Below are 14,206 nucleotides of genomic sequence, written 5' to 3' on the forward strand. Positions count from 1 at the left end.
CAAATAATTTTTTTAAATGTAAGTATGCCAGATACTGACTTAACAAGAGTCTTACCGATACTGTTTCATTTTCTTGGGTATACAAATAAACTACAATTCCCAGCCTTCTTAAATATAGGTGGAGCCATTGGACTAGTTCTGGTCAATGGAGTTTGGGCAGAAGTGAAGAGCGGCACCTCTAAGCCTGTCCCGTAAAACACATCATTCGATCCTCATGTCTTTTCTTCCTCCCCCATTTGTATGGCAATACATTCCTTCAAAGTCCATAAGGACTCTGAATGACCAAATCACAAAAGAACCCCTGAGATACTCCTAGAAAGAAAGCTGATTGGCCAAAAACATCCCAGATTAGGGAGAAATAAACCTTTCTTATGTGAATCAACTGACATTTTGGGTTATTACAACAGGTAACATTACCTCAACTAATACAGAATTTTTTAAATTGTTTAAAAATTGTCACTGAATCATCTATAGAATTTTTTCTCTATGCTTTTCTGTTTGGGGGATGTCAGCCATGTTTTGAGTGCTATGTAGGTGTCTGAATATAATAGCTCAGCTCCCTCTACTTCTAGCTTGTTGCATCTGAGCCTTGCAAACTTACGAGAACTGGGTATTTCATAGAGGGGAAAGTGCTCTGGACAAGAACTTCTCTAATGAGGAATTACATACACTTTTCTACATGAACACCTACACTTTGCATTTTACCTTCTCAGAATCCTCTTTAGATGCAATTTAATTAATTCAGGTGATCCTTACATTTATATAGCTCCTTACCTGATGTTCAAGCCAGCATTTGAACTGATATATGTTGATTTGTATATGTATTCACCATAAAAGCCTACAGCACCCTGAAACCAAATGAACTGTATGGATCATACATGTAATGCTTATAGTTCTAAAATATATGTCTGCAGTTGGTATGGTTTTGAAGTTAATGGTTTTTGTATATACTAAAATAAGCAGTATCATCCAGGCCCATAAGATTTGCATGTTGATGCTGCAAAACTGTATCCTTTTTTAACATAAAAAATTTTCACACATGTACATATAAGCCATCTGCTAAAACTTTATTGATAAAACCAGTAGCAGCAGTTTTACAAAATTGGAATGATTTTCAGTTTTCATGAACTATCATGAATTCAGTTGCAGCAGACATTTTATACAAACTGGGGCTAATGCTTCTTCTATGTTTCTGTTTTAAACAAAAAGCAATTAGAATTTATCCTCATGCATTTAAATATCTAATACAGAAATAGTGTTTAGACTGCATAAAATATGCTTTCCAACATCACTGTGAGACTGAACATCTGCCTTAAGTATTATTTGCACAAGAAAAACAGTAAAATTCTTCTAATCATGAATTTATTCTTTGTCACAGGTAAAGTTTTACATTTTCTAACATTTTCAAAGGGCGTTTCTAACAAAAAAGTATTGACATTCAAAATTTCACTGATTGGTCTTGTTTAAACACAATACATAATAGTGGATAGTAATACATTAAAACCATTATTATGAAATCTTAAAGACTACAAAAGGTAGAAAGGTATTCTAGTTTTTAACAATTAAAAAACTTCCACACCTTTTCCTATACACAAATTATCCACTGATAGAAGTAAATTTAGAAATAGGATGGGTCATTACATTCTACAGCTGTTTGTTCTGATAACAGCTAGTGATACATTCATGCTTCTTTAATAAGAGACACCATGAATCAATAAGTCATACTATGAGAAACACAAGGACACCCACATGGAATGTTCTGAAGATTGTCAGAAGTTTCTAAAATAAGGGTTCAACTCTTCTGAGGAGAAATTTTTTTTCTCTCTCTCTCGAACCTCTGGACCACATAGGAATTCTCTACTGGAAAACTAGAGGAGGAACTATAATAGCATCCGGGTCTGAAAATGCCTGTGAAACACTGGGAGAGGACTGGGTGGCTTCTACCTTACAACTAACAAAACTGGCCTTGAACAATCAATTTGCCAAGAAATTCTTCTAGTGACTTAGAAATCTAGAGGAAGACCAGATTTTATACTAAACCATGTTATACTTAACTATCCACAAAAGTGAAATTTATAAAATTATTGACTGCCTTTGACAACCACCAAAATTCAGCACAGTCTAGTACATATAAATAATGTATTAAAGTAAGCACAGAATAGAAAAAGTACATGTTTACAAGGTTAATACATCTGCAGCATCCAGCTGTGAGTAGAATAGTAATACAAAGCACATTCCCTGCTAAGAACAGTGTACTCCATGTAGGGTAAAATCTCCTGAAAATCTCCTAAAATAGTTACATATGTTCAAAATGAATGAATCATTCACATTTACATTTTTTTCATGAAAGTTCTTCAAGGACACCCATCAAAAGTTGAGATATAAAGGAAAACCAATAAAATATTTTAGAACAACAGAGCTGCACACAGTATGCATATGGTGAAACATAAATGTGTGAATATGAACAACTGTTTCAGATGCCATATGAAGACCAAAAATATTGAGAAAGTCAGATTTATCTTGCACTGTGAACACAAATAAAATATTGCTATGAAATCTTGGATGTACCTTAAAAATGATGTTTTAAATCTTTACTTTTTCTGGGAGACAATAAAAGGGTGTTTATGAAGAAAATGATTATACGAGTGAAGAAAGTTACTTGGGAGGGGAGAGATGGGCCAGATTGATTCTTCAAAACAAAAATGATAAAGTAGATTGAAGGACCTTTTTTGGCAGTGGAAGAATTTTTCTAAGTACTGTATTCAAATCCACTTTGTAGGGGAGGAAAAGCTATTCCATGTAATACTTTGCCTGTATTCAAAGTTAGATTGTTCTAAAGAAAGGTCTGCACTCTACTCAAAGGTTGGTGAACTGGCTGAAAACGTGGATTTGCAATTTGTCATATGATCAGTGTTTGAACAAAAAAATTAGAACCCAATTTTTCTAGCATCTCAGAGACAGAGCGGCTAAAGACCATTCAACTATAACTTGTATTCAGACAAATTACTGACATTCTATGAATATGGCCCACTGATTGGCAGGGCTCTAAAACTGTCAATTACTTTGATATATTGACATAAAGAGTTGATGTGACCTTCATATAAAAAATAACAAGCTATCCTATAGTCTTCAAAAACACTGCAAGTCTTCAAAAATTCAGCAAAATGTCTTTCCATCTATCATCTTGTCATACTTACGGCCATGATATATAGTGGGGTCTCAAAATGTTCATTATATTAATGAAGGAATGAATGAATCCTGTTCCTACAACCACCTGGTAAAAATAGGCAAAATGAATATTATTATTCCCATCTGATAGATGCAACAATGAAGGCTTGCAGAAATTGTGACTTGATATTTTAGAGCTCATTAGTGGAAGATTTGATATGAGAACACAGGCCTCATCAACTTTAATCCAATATTCTTTACACAACTATACCTTTATCTCTGGAATAATGCCAGGTTCTGCAAGTTGCCATAGCTACAAAGCAAAGGGCAGTCAGAAGACACATAGTCTCAAAATGTTTCTCAGATACAAATCATTGTCCAGGACTCCCCCTTCACCCGGAGTGACTATCAGTGTTATCTTTCCAACACCCATCTACTTGTTCATGCAACCTATACATTAGCATGGGTTATCTTTTCATTCAGAATTCAGAGCTGCTGTGTGAGCCAGATGCTTATATACCATTTTTAATTGATTTGTACAATTAACTATGATGGGGCACAATCACAAAGCTTCCTTTCTCTTGGCAGGAGTGGTAAATGTAAAGTGATATAAACTAGCAACAGAAGGTGATTTTCTATGATGAATCAGTAATAACACAATTAGCACTTTTTATCGACAGATATTTAACTCATTGCTCAACAAAAGAAGATATTACAGAGTCACTAAATTTGGGATCACATCTTCGTAACCTTCAGAACTTTTGGTTTAGATTCCAATGGAGGGAAAAACTCGTACATAGGGTAATATAAATTATGAAATTATTGGTTTTTTTCATCAATCTCCTCCTCCAATGTAAAACAAGCTCAATATCATATAGGTGAAATTTATTCTAGACTGGAAGTTGCTACGTTTTATTTGATGGATCATATAAAATATATGAAGCCTTTCCTGAGAGCATGCACTTTAATAAAATTTGCCATAGCAACTGGAACTAGAAATAAAAGCAAATAGGTCATAAACGGTGATACAACCAGACAATGAAATATTATTCAGCACTTAAAATAAATGAACTATCAAGCCCTAAAAAGACATGAAAACTTACACGACCATCCCTAAGTGGAAAAAAAAAAAAAACAATCTGAAAAGGCTGCATACTGTATGACGTTCTGGAAAAGGCAAAACTATGGGGACAGTACACAGACCAGTGGATGCCAGGGCTTAGGTGGGAGGGAGGAATGAATAGGCAGAGCACAGAGGATTTTTAGGGCAGTGAAAATCTTCTGTATGATACTACAATGATGAACACACGTCACTGTACATTGGTCAAAACCCATAAAATACACAACACCAAGAGTGAACCTTAATATGAACTATGCACTTTGGGTGATAATAATATGTCAATGAAGGTTCGTCAGTTGTAACAAACATACCACTGTGGTATTCAAAATGTTCACAGGGGAGAAGGTTGTGTTTGGAGTATATGAGAACTCTCTACATTTTATGATCAATTTTGCTGTGAACCTAAAACTCTAAAAAATAAAATTTATTAATTTCTTAAAAAGTAGATCTCACAGACCAGCTTTTGCCTGAAAATGTAGGTCAAATCTTATCCCAATACTATAACAGAAAATATTGTAACAGAAACCTCTGTCATAATAAGGTACACAAATACTAATTTCTTATTCACAAACTTAAAATCTATACTGAAATTAAGTTTTAAAATTCTGGAAAGGACTTTGTATTTCACAATAAAATTGAATTTGCAGCTGCATTCATATGGTGGCATAATAAAAGACTGTATTGTAATTTGGTAGAGATGTGAATTAATAAAGATTATCATAACCCACAAGGAAATATGGCAAAATTAGGAAGCTTTAGTCAAGGCATTCGCTATAAGGAACTTGACAAAGAAACACTCTCAAAAAAATAAGCATGGCCCTAGAATGCAACTATCTTAAAATAACTTACATGAAAATATCTTTTAATGTACATGTTCCTCACTTAATCAGAATTTTTACCAGCAGACTTCTGATATTTCTTCTTAAACATCAAGATTTTTATTAAACAAGATATGTACTTTTTTATTATGGACTATCAACTGGGCAACACGAAAAACTTGCTTTCAGTAAGAAATTTTAGGCCACCAAAGATTTTGCATTAATTTGCATGGACTAAGACATGTCTAGTAGAATGATAAACAATCCATTGGAAAAACTCCTGCTTTAAAAATGGGTTGAGTCTAGGAAAAAAGTATTGGTCTATCTGCCAAAGTAGGGACACTCCCAATGTTGACCTTTACCTATTTCATAAGCATACCCCAAATGTATTCAGTTTTTAAGACTAGTTTTAGGCACAGAGAGGTAAGCAGGGCTCTTTGTTTAGGTTATCACCTCTTTCTCTGGAGGCTACTGTTTCCAGTTCACTCTTTCAAAAAGCAAAGGGTAGCAATGCCTTTGACTATTAAAACTCAGAGCTTGTAAGAAATGTGTCAAGTTTGTACAGACCTAGCATTCCAGGGTCTCACTTACTGTCTTGCAAAGGGCATTCGGTATTTAATTATAAAAGTCAAAAATACTAAATATCCTATTTGATGCTATAATGCTTTTCACTGCTGGAATGGAATGATGCATTTCCTCCCCCAGATACAAAACATATCCATTTATATTGAATGGAAGCATAGACTGACAAACAAGTGTCTCTATTTCTTAATTAGAGACAGGGTAATAACTTTCACCTTCCCTAAATCCTCTGCCTTTCAAAGGGGGAAAGAGACAATTACAGAAAAATACATTAAGCCAAATATTCAAGCTTAATAAAATATCTTATTGTTTACCTAGATTACTTATCAGAATCTAGTTTTCATAAAGAATATTTAGAAACAAAAAAAAATTGTTAAATTGTTTTATCCAACTGCCATTCTCCAACCCCTAACCCTGAGTCTGGAACATTTACACTTTAAAAAGTCTTGTTTCTTGTGGTTTTTTTGAGACAGTCTCACTCTGCTACCCAGGCTGAATGCAGTGGCATGATCACAGCTCGCTGCAGCCTCGAGCTCACAGGCTCAAGCAATCCTCCCACCTCAGCCTCCTGAGGAGTTGGGACTATAGGTGCACACTACCATACCCGGCACATTTTTGGTATTTTGTAGAGACAAGATCTCACTATGTTGCCCAGGCTGGTCTAGAAATCCTGGACGCAAGCTGTTCTCCCACCTCGGCCTCCTGAAGCGCTGGGATTACAGGTGTAAGCCACCATGCCCAACCTATAAAGTTCTTTTTGAATGAATAAATTTTGTATAAAACAAACAAACAAAATCCCAGCAACTAGATACTTCCAGGGGGAAATGAAGTAAACAAAAATAATGCATAAATATGGCAATACAATGGGAAGTTAGCCTTTTCATCATCCTCAAAATAAAACCGGTAACACTGTCACTCAAAGGCATGAACTAAAAACTCCCACTGAGAAACCTTAAGGCAGCATTAGTGAGCAATGGAAAGCAGTTAGCAATTTAGCAGCTTCATTCCAAGAAGGGCCTCAGACCCCCATGACTGCCTGTGAGCTTGTTCTATAAAGCCTCGAGCTGTTTCACAGGTTCCACAGTGGATATAAATAAGGTGATTATTGTCCGTGTGTCTAGGATACAGTTTTGTGACCCAAGGGAAATAAAAACAGTCAAAGCACCATAGGAGAGGAAACTCCCTCTGAGCCTGCAGGCATCCCCAAAGCCCTAAACAAAACCCAAATAGGAACTCTTCAGAGAAAACTTTCTATGATGCAGAGAAAAATCAATGTGGAAAAAATGTCCAAATTGGAAGAGGACAGGCCTGGAGTGTTATTGTTGATTCTTTTTTTAACCTTACACCTGAATATTAGAATGAAACTTTATAAAAGGTATATTCCTGGGTGTCCTCTCATTCTTCTTTGGCAGAACCAAGACTTCAAGCACATTTTTCTATTTTAAAAAACTTCCAAAGATGATTCTCTGACACCCCCACCCCCACCAATTTCCCACATAATGCAACCAAGGCTCACTGCCAGTCCAAGGCTTCCTAGACGCTTGCCCCAATAAATTCAGCCAATGTTTCACCTTCCAATACTCACAAAAAGGAACTCTACTGTTTATGGCACATAGTTAGACTAACTTAACAATTGTATATTGGTAAGCATTATTGTATAATGATGACTAACTGCTTCAATGTGCACTCACAGCACTCCAAAGAGATTTAAGTTCTGTGCCAGCCCAAATAGCACAGGGCTAGACAATGAATAAATTTTGAATTAATGAGAAACAACCTTCACACAATTCTCCAGACTTGATTAGGGGGATGCTCTGAAATCTATCCATGTGGTCAAGAAGAGAAAGTGTGCACCATCCCCCTGGTTAGAACTTCTGGATCATTGTTACTAGAAATCTCCACAGCCTTCTTACCTACCATCTAACTCCTTCACCTTCCCTACATGTTTAATTATTCCCTACTAAAGGCCCTAAGCTAAGGGATTCTTCAATGTCTTCATGTTTCTCCTTAGTTGGGATACCTAGGAATCAAAACAACGCTTTGGCAATTTGATCATATGAGTGTAACCTCGCACTTCCCCATCCCAGAATCATGTTTAGTTTAAAACCATAAGTAGCACATGACTGATTCACAGCACCTAGTTACACTAAACTTGAAGTGGTTTTCTCATGAAGACTTCTCTAGATTAAACATCAACAAAGATTTTTCTAAATTCTCCAGAAACTCTCCTTTTTACTCAAGGTTTGAATCACTTGAGAACAAGCCACTCTTAAAAACCATTTTAAAAAGTAGTATCAACTGAATTTCTTTCATTATGATCTCATAAGGGAAACAGTGATCATTTGTTCTGAATAGAGCATTCCAGTCGAACAGATAAGTTTTGAGAGCCGTGTTATGAGAGTATTTTTGAATGTTTGCCTAGCAGGATATAAAATGGATATGCAATGTAGGTTTTAAAGAAAGTGTTATCCATTTTTAAAAGAGTGTCAGTGTAGTATCACATCATTTATTTTACTTTTTTTGATCACAGTTGAAATATGCAGTCAAACTGCCGTTGTCACCAACTCTTTTGATGAAGGCAACAAGGTGCCTTGTCCATTTATGAATGAGAGCTGGAGACAAGGAGAGGCCTTGTTCGTGATCGATCAAGAGGTACACACAAACCATCAAGGATGTGTACTCCCTCCAAACTAAGGGGATAAATGCAAAGACTTGGTTCTACCACAGTTGGACTCTGTTAAGGCTCAATTTCCTCCACATACCAGGCTTATCTCTGATTAGGCTGTCCTGATGAAGCCTCCTTTATTTACAAATTCAGCCTGGCTTCATGAGCCTATCCTTTTTACAGCATCTGAAATCTGGTTTTTGTTTTTCTCCAGTGTTCCAATAACTTTTGCTAGAAAGAGAAGATACGTCTTAAATATTTTCTTTTTCAAGCATGACTGTGAGGAGGAACTATGGAATGCTAACTACGTGCCCAGCTCTACGTTAGGCACATTACATCTGTGGTTTCACTGATACCTTTTTAGACACCTAATGAAGCAGGTAGTATTTCCATTTTCCAGTTGAAGAAACCAGGACACAGGCTTGCTAAGTAATTTTCTTAAGGCCCCACAGCAGAGTTTCATGTAAACCCAGGCTAGGATCACAGTTTGTGCCAACTTCACTGTGCTATGCCAATCTCATTGTCTTAGAACAGTTTCGTTTCTCTCATCTTTAAATATTTTTCAGAATTCTCCAAGTTTTAGAAAAGTGATAGCTAGTTGATCTGATGCGTCTTTTGGTTTATTAGTTTACTCTCCTTGCGTACTACTCCCTGGAGGATTCTAAATGTATCCAGCACATTTATTTATTCTTTAATTCTTCCATCAGTGTGCTGTATGACTTTTTATTTTGTTGTAAATGACTTTGCCCAAATGAATAATTTTTAAGATAAAAATACTTTTACCATTTCAGGATTATCCATCATTTGCTTGGTTCTTAGATCAAATAGAATAGAATGTTCTTTAACAACAGTTTCCTCAAAAGTAAAAGGAGATACCACATGCATGTTCTAGTCCTGTTTCTTTATCAGTAAAGAATATACCTCTATCTGGTTTTATGACATTTACAAATAATTCTTTCCTACTCACTTTTCTGCCTTTAATATACTAAGTCCTCTGCTGCAAAAGGATAACCAGGTTTTTAGGAAACCCACAGTGATGTCCACACCGAATCATCAATTAAATCAAATTGGTGGCTATCAGAGGAGCTCCTTTATTTAACCTAATGCTAGTTTCTACTTAAATAGTACTTCCTCTGGAAAGAAAAGAATTTTGGTTCTCAGATAAGATCATCTAAAGCACAGTGACTGCCCAAGAGGTAATGATAACTTGTAAAATATTATGAAATCTACACATTGAAAAGGCAGAAGCTGTGTTTCAGGCTCACTGGCACCTAGGACTGTGGAGAATATTGACATTCGATGTCAGTTAATTTTCAATGAAGGATGTCAGAATTAATAGTGCCTAAAGTGAATGACTGCAATGCCATACTCTTTTCCCTCTCACAAACATGGTGATGATTCCTTCCCTGATTTCATGCAGGTGGAATGCCGAGTATAATACATCCAAAGGCATTACAAATTCTTCTTATGTTAGGGAAGGCAAGACACCCCCACCTCCAACAGTTATGTGGCATCAGCAAAAACAGAGTCCAAAACAACGTGCATCACACTGGGAGCCAGTGAAGGAGAGGAATGGAGAGCAGGTGTTCGGCTGCCTGGTGAATGGTCCATTTAAAAATTCAACAATAGTCAGAGGGGAACAGGGAGTACAACAGCCACCGCCGTAATTGGTGAAATCAGGATTTCTCAATTCAGTGTAAACTCACACCCTAAAAGAAGGCACACTATAAAGCAGATTTCCATCAACGCAGCACATCATTTACTCTTAACAATATTATTTTAAAAGCCTGCTCTTCAGGCAAAATCACTGAAAGACCTACTCAAGCAACAAAAACCAGTGCTGCTTCAATGTCAGATCTCCCTATGAGATATTAATCATTAGCCGGAAGAAATAGGCAAAAGCAGTTTTTTTTTTCACTGCAGAACCAACTAATTATCTTTCATAACTCTTTTGAAAACCAAATGTAAAAGCTCAAGTGAAAAACATGTTAAATGCATTTGTGTCTAGACTTTGCCAAGAAAATAAGGGAGTTTAAGTGCACAAAATCAAAAGATCTTACTAAACTAGAATTTCAAATCAAGGTAAAAAAAATCAGCCACATATTGTTATATATCTTGTCTTCAGCATTTTAGATTTATACAATCAGCTGAGGGTGAATGTTGCTGTATATTCAAGATGTACATGCATCCTATTTGGTGAGTAGCACCAACATAGTAAAATTATAAAAATAAAAAATGCTTTTCAGGCATTCCTTCCCTTAAAATGCTGCACATTCCTGTAAACTGTATCATAAACAGACCATTGGAAGGCAGATCAAGCACACAAATATCTTCACTATACCAGCAGAAAACCTTAAAAATGGGTGGGTCTTGGGAACAGAAAATGAAGTATAGGTGATTATCGGGTACCATGAAACAAGGATGCAGCAGCAGGAAAATATGAGAAGGAAAAATTCAGGGCTGTCTGTACAATATATACAGATTTTTTTCAAATGTAAATTTTAAAATGAATGCTGCTATTGTGTTACTGCATAAAGGAAAGCATAGCGAGGCTGTTCCACTTCCCTTTAAACGCAGGGCAGAAAGAGATGTGAAAAGCCAATTCTTTGTGCTGCTACTCAATCAATCGCACTCAGTTCTACTCAATGACTTAGCCACGCTGCAAAGACCACTCAGCAGTTAATGGATATAATGCTGGGAAAGCAGTCTGAGCTCTCCCAAAGAAAGGTAGGGTAAAAACCCAGAGGAGCATGGTTTTATTACATATTCCTAATAACTGAGCAGTCATATACATGAAACTCCCATGACCTGAAAAGTAATTAAGGTATTCATTTATTTGGCAAATTCTCATTCTTCCCTATGAAATCATTTCATTCAAAGATGGAACCCTGAAAGCATAGTAGAGTTATCCTGTGCCCTAGTCTGGTCTTGTCAGGATAACCATTACACACTGTAAGGAATAAATATGTTCTTCAAGTGTTACAGCCTACGCTTACAATCTGTCAAAACGTGGAGCTGAGGAGGAGTTATGTGTTTTTAACTGTATACAGCCATCACTAGCTATCACTCTTCCCACAGACAGGAAAAAGTCCACAATGAAACATAGAAACTAAAAATAGGTGACTGAGCAATTGCTCAGAAGAGCTGCACATTGAGCGCAGGGATTAAATGTACATACATTCTTTCCCTATTTTTTTATTAAAGCCAATTTAAAGTAATTGAAATTAAGGGCCCAGACCTAAGAATAAGGAAAATAAACATGCACTGCATAAATATGTAAAAGTAAGTCACAAGTAAAATCCCATGCTCATAGCCATACAAGATCAGTGTTCTGAGTGGCACATGCCCAGACTGCAAGTAGTGACTAATATATGTTGCTGCAAATGCCATAAAAAATGACAGTTATAGGCACTTCAAATGCTCAAAGAAAAACTTAATGTTATTCCACACAAGCTGAAAATATTTCTCCATTCACAGGTATTATAAGATGTTCACTTTGAAGAGTCAATCAAATCAATATTTATTAAAGACCCACAGTGTACAATTTACTATGCTCTAGTGATGGAAAATACTCAATTTAAAAAGAGCATGATTTACATGCAGTACATTCAAAATATTAATATATGAGTATATATAATTGAACATAGAAAAAGTATAATCCAAAAGAACACCAGAATCAGAAAAATCAATAAATCTATGACTGAAATAGTCTTGTTTTTTGTTTTCTTCTTATTCTGTAAGAACTTACTGGGTGAGAAAGACAGCATAAAAACCTTGAAAGTTACAAGTTTGAAATCTTACATATTCAAAAGGAGACAAGTTGTCTTAAAACAGTAGTTTCTGAACTCTTTTCTTGCTTCAAAATGATTCATCTAACCAAATCTCATAGAAACCACAAAATATAAGATAAAAGAGGTATTAATACAAATTTATTTTAAAAGTGCAAGTTTATAATATTTACTCATTAGGTAAATAGGTTCTTTGATAAAGAGAAAAATGTGAAATAAGAGTTTATGGATTAGAGTTAGATTCTTCTATGAGGCTCAGCATCTGATTCATTTCTATATTTTGGAGTTTTTTGTACCATATTAAGAAAATTCTGATTCATCCACCTAAATGGTCGCAAATAGTAGCATTTAACAGCTCCCTTGCAATCTCAGGTTACTCTTTAAGCAAACAGAGACAGCAGAAGAAGCTTCACCCCATACCCTGAACCAAAATTCAATGATCTATTGGCACAAATTAACTCATCAGTGGTCTCAATTGTGGTCTAACATTTTCCATATGGACACTTCACTGTGTATGTGTGTTTTTAAAATTACAATATTTAAATCCAAATCAAACCATTGAGAAACCCAAAACTCCCACTCACAATGTCCTAGGGGTTAGTGGAATCTGTTTTTGAAACCCTGAAACCCTTGCCAGGACACACTGACTTGGTGTCAGTAGACAGCAACACAGGTAACCAAGGTGGACACAGCACACAAATGCAGGTTAGCAAACCTAGGATTCCAACAAAGTGTGCCATCTGCATATCTGCTGGCCTTTGGTTTCCTTCATCTCCTCCCAATGATCTTGTTCCTCCTCTCCACTGCTGTTCTGGCCCAGGGCAATCCAGCCAATCATCTCTTTACGCTTCATAGTACGCCTGTTATAAACGGAAATCATCAACGTGACATCAGACAGCTGAAAGAGGGCCACCTGGAAGACAAAGGTCTCCTTATAGACAGGATTGGGCTGACCACGCCGAATGGACGTCTTGCAACGGGACATCTCTTGACCCACAGAATTGAGGAGAAAGAGTTTTCCATATGTATCTAAGACAAAAAAAAAAAAGGGTGGGGTGGGAATGGTAAGAAACATTAGTGCTCTCTGTTTGGCTGGACTAGTCATAACATTTATATGGGCTACACATTTCTCCTTTCAACATACTGATCAGTATCCTTAAGCCTGGTTCTTGCTGTTGGGCAACACAGCTTGCATGAATTATTAAGGAAGGGAATTATTACCTGGAGTGCCTAATGTTTCATGTGGCTCACTATCCAGCACACATTGCTGATGTTCATTAGTACCTCTTCGTGCACAGGGCGTATAAATACGTACACAGGCATATGTGCAATGGTGTTTGTGGGCAGGCACAGTTCTTCATCTACATTTATTTATGTAACAAGATAAATATACACATTTTGCTCTACATGATTTTTTTCATAGTCAAATTGCTATTTTATGCCTGAATTGGAGAATTCTTTTCTCATTCTCTACATATTCGTAAGTGTGTGTATGTATGTGTGTGTGTGAGAGAGAGAGAGAGAGAGAGAGAGAGAAAGAGAGAGAGAGACAGACAGACATGGTCTTGCTCTGTTGCCCAGGCTGGGGTGCGGTGGCATGATCACAGCTCACTCCAGCTTTGACTTCTGGGCCCAAAGTGATCCTACCTCATTAACCTCCTGAGTAGCTGGAACTAGAGGCATGCACCATCGTGCCCAGCTAATTTTAAATTTTTATGTAGAAATAGGGTCTCCCTATGTTGCCCAGGCTGTCTACATATCCTTTGGATCATCTCATCCACTCCCATATTTTCAATGACATCTACCAAGTCCATAGGTCTGGCCTCAACTTCTCTCCCAAACTCAAGATTCAACTGAATACTACACTTCTTCTCTTAAAACCCTACACTCGTCTCACACTCAATATGCCCCCAACTCTAAACATTTGCTGTTCCAGTGTTCCCTATCCCTGTGAACAGTAGCATCATTCACCAAATTATCCAAGTCAGAAATCAGGACTTCATTTTTCACAAGACTGACTTCCTCATTCCCAGTTCACCCAATCAGTCACCACGTTCTGTTGATT

The 14,206-nt window shown here is 36.5% G+C and overlaps 1 protein-coding gene across 1 annotated transcript in view; it reads right to left on the bottom strand.

Moving 5' to 3' along the window:
• Positions 1–1,046: 1,046 nt before the first annotated feature.
• Positions 1,047–14,206, bottom strand: part of SYT16 (synaptotagmin 16) — a 241,309-nt gene continuing 228,149 nt past the window's right edge. The window contains 1 exon segment of the mRNA XM_050797762.1: positions 1,047–13,170. Within this exon segment, the coding sequence (XP_050653719.1) occupies positions 12,857–13,170 (314 nt within the window). The 3' untranslated portion in view covers positions 1,047–12,856.

This window comes from Macaca thibetana, chromosome 7, assembly GCF_024542745.1.
Source record: "Macaca thibetana thibetana isolate TM-01 chromosome 7, ASM2454274v1, whole genome shotgun sequence".
In the NCBI taxonomy this organism is placed as follows: Eukaryota; Metazoa; Chordata; class Mammalia; order Primates; family Cercopithecidae; genus Macaca; species Macaca thibetana.